Source organism: Camelina sativa, chromosome 11 (assembly GCF_030686135.1).
Source record: "Camelina sativa cultivar CO46 ecotype springtype chromosome 11, ASM3068613v1".
Classification (NCBI taxonomy): Eukaryota; Viridiplantae; Streptophyta; class Magnoliopsida; order Brassicales; family Brassicaceae; genus Camelina; species Camelina sativa.
In genome coordinates, this window is record NC_141890.1 from 37171116 (window position 1) to 37179454 (window position 8339).

General features: G+C 36.9%; 1 protein-coding gene across 1 annotated transcript; it reads left to right on the forward strand.

The window, feature by feature from the left end:
- The first annotated feature begins 397 nt into the window (after positions 1 to 397).
- Positions 398 to 2282, forward strand: LOC104725217 (allene oxide synthase, chloroplastic). The gene has a single exon (XM_010443839.3). The coding sequence runs from the start codon at positions 594 to 596 to the stop codon at positions 2142 to 2144; it is 1551 nt and encodes a 516-aa protein (XP_010442141.2). The 5' UTR covers positions 398 to 593; the 3' UTR covers positions 2145 to 2282.
- Positions 2283 to 8339: the final 6057 nt, after the last annotated feature.

The window sequence follows — 8339 nt, forward strand, 5'->3', positions numbered from 1 at the left end:
AAAGATTGCTAGAGAGTTTTGTTGATTAGTTTTCTAAAATCTTGTAAAATCTTCCAAACAATCTCTATATTTTTATAATACCTTTTATGACTTTATTTTGTAAAAAAAGTGTCTAAAATTATGAACCAATAACATAATAATTGAATTCATTAACAATCATAAATTCTTTTATTTTAATTGAATAACACAAAACTTTTGATGACTTTATAAAAATCTGAATCCAATAATCCAAATTTATTAAGATTTTAAATCACTTTTTACAAATCACAAACTAATAACACTAAACTTTAATAGAGTTTAACAAAATCTTCATCTAATAACAAAAGATTCTACGTAACATTTAAAATCTTTAAAACTCTATTCAAATCTCAAACTAATAAACCCAACTTAATTTTCGCTATTTATTTTTCTTCTCAATTTTTCATTTCACATTTGTTTATTTCCATTATAAATACAAATTCCAAGTCGTCTTTATTTCTACACAACAATAAAACCATTCAATACATTATTTATTTCCATTCTTGATCACTTACAAATATCTGTCAAGAAACCAAAAAAGAAAAGAAAAAAAAAACAAGTCGCCACTGTTGCCGATGGCTTCTTCAGTTTCAACTCCTTTCCCAATCTCTCTTCACCCAAAGACCGTTCCTTCAAGGCCGTTGAAATTTCGAGTTCTGACCCGTCCGATCAGAGCCTCCGGATCAGATCTAGCCGTAGAGTCACGAACCGGATCTAAAGATCTCCCTATCCGTCCCATACCCGGAAGCTACGGTTTACCAATCGTTGGACCAATCAGTGACCGTTGGGATTACTTTTACAATCAAGGACCTGAAGAGTTCTTCAAATCTCGCATCCGTAAATACGACTCTACCGTCTACAGAGTCAACATGCCACCTGGTGCTTTCATCGCCGAGAATCCACAAGTCGTTGCTCTGCTCGACGGTAAAAGCTTCCAAGTTTTATTCGACGTCGATAAAGTCGAAAAGAAAGATCTCTTCACCGGTACTTTCATGCCATCAACTGAACTAACCGGCGGCTACCGTATCCTTTCTTACCTCGACCCGTCGGAGCCTAAACACGCTAAGCTCAAAACACTTCTTTTCTTCCTCCTCAAGTCAGCTCGAAACCGGATCTTCCCGGAGTTTCGAGCAACTTACTCGGAGCTATTCGATTCTCTAGAGAAAGAGCTTTCCCTTAAAGGGAAAGCCGAATTCGGCGGCTCCAGTGACGCAGCCGCCTTTAATTTCTTGGCTAAAGCTTTCTACGGGACGAATCCCGCAGATACAAAGCTTAAAGCGGACGCGCCGGGTCTCATCACTAAATGGGTCTTGTTCAACCTTCACCCTTTGCTCACTGCTGGTTTACCAAGGGTTATAGAAGAGCCTCTCCTCCACACCTTTAGTTTACCACCAGCGTTGGTCAAATCTGATTACAATAGACTCTACGAGTTTTTCTACGAATCAGCCGGTGAAATTCTCGTTGAAGCCGATAATTTGGGTATCTCGCGAGAAGAAGCGACACACAACCTACTCTTCGCCACGTGCTTCAACACGTGGGGTGGGATGAAGATACTGTTCCCGAATATGGTTAAACGGATCGGGCGAGCGGGTCAAAAAGTCCATATCCGGTTAGCGGAGGAGATTCGATCCGTGATTAAATCCAACGGCGGAGAATTAACGATGGGTGCGATTAAGAAGATGGAGTTAACCAAATCAGTGGTTTACGAATGTCTCCGGTTTGAACCGCCGGTTCCGGCTCAATACGCTAGAGCGAAGAGGGATATGGTGATCGAGAGCCACGACGCGGCGTTTAAAGTGAAAGCCGGTGAAATGCTCTACGGTTACCAACCGTTGGCGACGAAGGATCCGAAGATTTTTGATCGGGCGGATGAGTTTGTGCCGGAGAGATTCGTCGGAGAGGAAGGAGAGAAGCTTTTGCGGCATGTGTTGTGGTCTAATGGACCGGAGACAGAGACTCCCACAGTGGGAAATAAACAGTGCGCCGGTAAGGATTTCGTTGTTTTGGTGGCGAGGTTGTTCGTGATTGAGCTTTTCCGGCGATATGATTCGTTTGATATTGAGGTTGGTAAGTCGGCGTTAGGTAGCTCCGTTAATTTCTCGTCGTTAAAGAAAGCTAGCTTTTAGGAGCTAAGGGGTAAAATTATATTTTGTCACTTTGTTCGCACGTGTATAATCAATAAATCATTTTTTTTTCTTTTTTCTCTGTTATCTTATTTTCTTGTACTTCGTATGAATTTAATAAAGTGCTGTATATTTTTGTCACGCGATGTATTTTTTTACAGGGTTGTTTTAATATCATCCCATAAACAATTTTATGTTTTTTTGCCTTTTGTGCCGAGAGAGGGGGATGATAATTTTGGAGTTTTGCTTTCTATCTCTCTCGTGAAGTGTTGCCTTCTATTGTGTGGAGGCAGTGGAGCCTATCTATGTGGTTATGAGTGTCTAAATGTGATATATTCTAGGTATCCTTATTACAAAGAAGACGCTACATTACATACACTTTGGAGAGAAGTTGGATGGGAGTAAGGGACCATATTCTAATCAACACTTCGATAGAATGTATATCATACCAATGTTCCACTATCATCAGTACACTTTAGGAGACATTTTGTATATTTAAATCACCTTCCTCTAGGTGTAATGATCAGTTGTTCATCATCATTGATACCCTCTAGATTTATATTCCTTCATCATCATTGGCTATCCCGACACTATATATAAGCCCTAAATATAACAAAAGTTGGCCAAAATATTGTGTATCTAGTGCAAATACACACTTTTGAGTGGGCATGTGTATGTTTTAGCACTTCACATGGTTTGATTGTAGATTGTTTATATACTCTATTAGTTTTAGAGATTTGAACAAAATTGTTATTTCTAGCGAAAATTATTGCCTTATTCTACCAGCTTAGGATTGCTACTCTGTACTTGGTTTTAAACTGTGAAGATTTCATTGACGGGTGGAAATGCAACTAATTTTTGATCGGACGATACTTGGGTTTATATTTAATAGGAGAGGTAAATGAATGGGTTCACCCCTAAGGATGAACCCAAGTATCGTCCCTAAGTAGAGTAACTTCAAAACCATAACTCGAGCATGCCCTAAAGCTTGGGATTGTGATTCCTAGCCATACAAGTGTTTCGAATCCTTCTGTCAAGGTGATGGAACAAACCTTCAACCGGGGTGCAGATGTTGGTATATATAAGAAGATTATCATGACCTTCACGTAGACAGCCTTTCTGTAATGCTCATCATTTTTTTTCATTGGTATGTCAAGGTAAAGCTTTGAATGCTCATCCAGTTATGACATTTTGTGACCTCAAGTCATCAGATCATACTTTAGAATGTTAGACACTTCATGCTAACATTTCTGACGTTTAAATCCAACAAAAGTTGATCCAAGCTCTGAACATATCCGTCTGGAATTCGAACTCCTCCAAATGCTACCATTTTGCTAGTTATCTCTCATACTCAGCCAACTGAAGTATCACTTTAGCTTCAGCGAGTCCATCAGCTATGGGTTCGTCTAAATGGTATAGTAATTTATGTTTAACTCACTTCAATGAGTGGTGGACAAACAAAAAATAACTCAATTCAATGAAAATATCTTATCTTATCTTTATTTGTGATAAGATAATTAAGACTATCTGACTACGTATTGTAGTGTTGAATATAATATTGGGGTGTTTTTTTTTTGCAATATATGCCCTAATTTAATTGAAGTGAGTTTGAACATAAATAATTTATCTCATTTTTTTTTTCTAATTACATTAATTCAATTGTAACTATTATTTGTAATTGTATAATCAAATTAATTCAGATATATACAATTTCATATACAAAATAATCTAAATATTTCGTCGAGGCTTTGAATGGGAAGAAGCTTGATTACTACAAAAAGTGGTTTGTTGGGATATCGAAAGAGAAGTATGAGATGGCATTAGTAATGAAGCGACCTGCGAAGAATGTTGCCAAAAGATCTCACGGTTCCAACAACTTGTGTTTGTGTGTCAAGAAGTTAGATAAAAGCATAACTGATGAAATCCTCAAACTTTTTTTCTCCTTATGGAACTCTAATATTATGCAAGGTTTGTATTTCTTTACATAGAATATATGAGTCGTTGTTTTTAAGATTTCTTTATTATTTTTTACATATATGTTTTTGCATGTGGATAGGTTATGAGAGACTGTAGTGGAGTGAGTAAAGGATCATGCTTGCTTTGTCGCGTTTTCGAAACCAGAGGAAGCTTCTAAAACCGTAAGTTTGTTGATACAGAGTTACATTCAATGCAAGTCATTTCTACTTGAAAGTTGAAACAGAGATGCTAATGGTTAAATTCTTTTTTTTTCTAAATTTTTTTTATGTTTTTTTTATCTTAAAATATCTAAACTTTTTTATGTTATAGGTTCAGATTGAGGCGGTTAATAGAGAAATGAATATAAGAAAATAAGTTTACATGGATCTAGCGATAGAGAAAGTGGCCAAAATCAACCTCAACTATTTACCAAACGCTTTTTCATACTTAAATTTCAACATTCTGCAAATAACAATCTAAATTGTATTAAAATTTAAATTTGCTATCTAAACTATATGAAATATTGTCAATTTCAACATTTGCTTGAACAATGTTAAGTCAAAGTTTAATGGTGCTGAGTCAAATGACATGTAGGGTCCACATGACATTGGGACTTACCAAAACTAAATCGTTTTGGTCATTTTTAGGTGTGTTGTGGCAAGAAACAAAGCGTTTGACAAAAAATGGGATATTGAAGTCCGTTTTCAGGTGTGTTGTGAGACTTCATTTTTGATCATTTCTTGCCACAACACACCCAAAAATGACCAAAACGACGTAGTTTTAATAAGTTCCAGTGCTACGTGGATTTCATGGATCGTCTGACTCAACAACGTTAAATTATGAATTAACATTGTTCGAACAGACGTTGAAATTGACAACATTTTATATAGTTTAGATAGCAAATTTGAATTTTAATACAATCCAGATTGTTATTTGCAAAGTGTTGAAGTTTAAGTATGAAAAAGCGTTTCGCAAACAGTTAGGAGTTGATTTTATTGATTTTGGCTGTTTTGGTAATAATGGGTAAAACATACTAATGGTTAAAGTCTTTACATACCCCCAACATCTCTTGTTTTTTTTTTTTTTTTTTCAAATGTTCGTTTTATAACAAGATGGTTATTAGATTTTATAGATGCTTGGTGAGAATCTGTACAAGCTTGTTGAGCAACTCGAGCCACATTTAGCTGCAAAGATCACATGAATGATTCTCGAAATGGACGAAGCCGAAGTACTTCACTTGTTGGAATCACATGACTCCCTCAAATCCAGAGTCATGGAGGCTATGTAAGTCCTGAGGACTGAGCAAAAACAATCCGGAGCTACTTCATAATTTCTGGCGAACCACTCTGTCTCCGATTACAAAGCCACGAAATATACCAATAAACCAATAAACCAAAACCTTCTCTACGCCTAAGTTTCATAAGCCCAAGGCCCAACTGGCCAACCTCTAGCGCGAGTTAACAATCACATAACAATTTTTCTTCGTTAAAGGATTCAGAAGAATGAATGATGCGGATCCACATATGTCGATTTCTAATTGATAAAGTTATTCACCTCTATCGCTTTTGTAATCAAGAGAATAAACTGTAGCTAGCATTGGATTTTAGATTTTACAACAACAAAATTCAACTTCATACAAAGGTTTGCTAGCTAGTGTAAAATAACGATTGTTCAAGCATAGGAAGAATCCACACGCAGCATCTCATTTAATCAAAAAGATTGATAAGCAAGTTTGTAACTGGCTGTCATCGATACGAGCCATCGGGGATAGACGTTCACAAATTTCTGATTTTTCAGCTTTAGTTATCAATGAAACGTTGTACAAATATTCATTTTAAAAGTTACATTAAAAATAAAAAAAAAAGTTACAATTGTCCTTTATTTTTTGTATGCAACAGTTACAATTGTTCTTATATGTCTTTTTCCTGTAAAAGTACACATACAATTTTTAATTAACCAAAATATTCATGCATAACGCTAACGGCTAATCACAATCGAAATGAATTCCAAGACCAAACACTCAACACTAAATATATACTACAACGAAGAATGGGAAAGAGGAAAGTTTGTGTGTGAAAGGAAAAATTGTAATATATAATTTATCATCCTCTTCCTAGGTTTGTTTTATCATTAAAAATGGCTAAATGCACCATTTGTGCACCATTTGTGGCTAAATGCACCATTTGTGTTAAATGGAATGAGAGAAACTCACAAAAGCAACCGGTGGGAGTGAGAGAAGCTCACAAAAGAATCGGGTGGTTGAAGAGGATGAATAAGTTTTTGGCAAGGAAGGTAAAAGACCTCACTGGCACAGTAAAGATAATGGGATGACAGATCAAGGAGTTGCAAGACAAGGCAAGCTGTGCCTCAACACCATTTGTGCTAAAATAAACAAACATACTCCGGTTGCTTGTTTGTTGCTGTTTTGTTGCTTTTGACATGGATGGAAAAATTGTAATATATATTTCATCATCTGCTAGGAAAAAACACACAAAACAACAACAAACAAGCTAGAACAAAGGAATCTCAGGCTTAGATCAGCTATGGTCATGCACTCACCTCTTTGCAGGAAGATTCAGACCAACCACGACGAATCCAACCCTCCTAGCAAGCTTCTAACATGTCTCTAGCCCTGGATCTTCACTTTCACAGCAAGATCTCAACAAAACCTTAGGAAACTGTTTCTCTCCTTTTCTCTCTGTTTCAAGCGGCGACAAACAACAAAAACACGACCAGGTAAACTTTTCTCCTTTACTACTCGGTTCAATGGTTCTTCTTAAACCAAACTGACCAAAATCAACGATTAAATCAATCTGGTCGAACCAGAAATTAATGGTGTCGATCGACACCACCATTGGTGTCGGTCGAAACCCATCCCCAAAATACACATTTTGGTTCGCGGATGTTACAATTCTTCCCCACCAACATATATTCGTCCTCGAATCTCGAACAACCATCAGCCAATGACTCCCGTGCAACCGTCTCCACGACCCGCACTCCTTCGACCGATCTACGGAAGGTCACCTCTAGGCGATAGACTCACGTTCCAGACATTATTTGTTCTCGACTTTTGGACTTTCCTTGACTCATAGGTCTCAACCTTGAGTTTTTATTTGCTCCTCATCAGGCCTAAACCTGCATGCCATAATGTTGGCTCCTCATCGGGCCTAAGCCCGCATGCCATAATATATAAGGAAATCCAATATTTGTCTCTCGGGTTGCCACCCTATAGTGCGCCTCCGGATTGTCATCCAAAGTTGATATACCAATCATATTCTCAAGCCACAAAGTCTCAGAATATGGTAATACTAGGAGAACCTAAGTCCCCCAAGAGTCGTGAGCAAACAATTCTGAACACGTCTGAGCCCTGTCCCTATCCAGGTTTCCTTCCTGAAACTCATATATTTGTTGGGTGAATGATATGATGAAAGAGATGGAAGGTGTTTCAATTACCCTTATGCAGTTGTAGTATAAGAGATGTCAAACCATAATGAGTGTGATGCAAGCAATCATGATGTGAATACTCATCTAAGTCAAGCCAAATATAAAGGATGTTTGTCACTAACAACCTAATGAAGATTAAGAAATGCAAAATGAAAACCTACTAAAAACAGGGTACTAAATGCAAAATAAACAGAATGATTAAAGCAATAATAAAGTGAAACAAGAACAGGAATTATAGTAAACAAACTAAGTGATGCCACAGATTAAACAAAAACTAAATGAATGCAACAGGAAATGCAACTAGAATGAAACAGGGAATGAAACAGAAAGATGCAGAACATAAAACAGGAACTCTGGAATGAGCTCGAGCAAGCAACCGATCGGATGCTCGATCGAGTGGATGGTCGAGTTGATGAGCGAATGCCAGAAACAGAGCAAATATTGAAACAGAGCAAGCAGCAATCAATTAACAATACTTAAAAAGGAAATCAATAAACAAAGAAAGGTCTTAAGGATGGATTCATGGGCTGGATTCAAGCTATGATTATCTAAAACTGGTCAACAAACCTCAATCAAACATGAGCCATCTCTAGACAATGATCTCCTAATACAAGTTAATCCAATCTCTTGGCAATAACAATCAAGCTAAGATATTTCCAGTCTAGCTCTCACTAGCAAAGATCATATAAAAGCAGGCATTAAACAACAGATCATTAAAGTAAAAAATCAACAAAACATCTAATCTCTTAGCATGCTTCATGATAATCTCTAGATCTAGCCTTATCTTACAACTTAGAC

Bases quoted from the DNA above. Each gene is read 5' to 3' on its own strand.
- LOC104725217 (XM_010443839.3), top strand. From the start codon at position 594: ATGGCTTCTTCAGTTTCAACTCCTTTCCCAATCTCTCTTCACCCAAAG.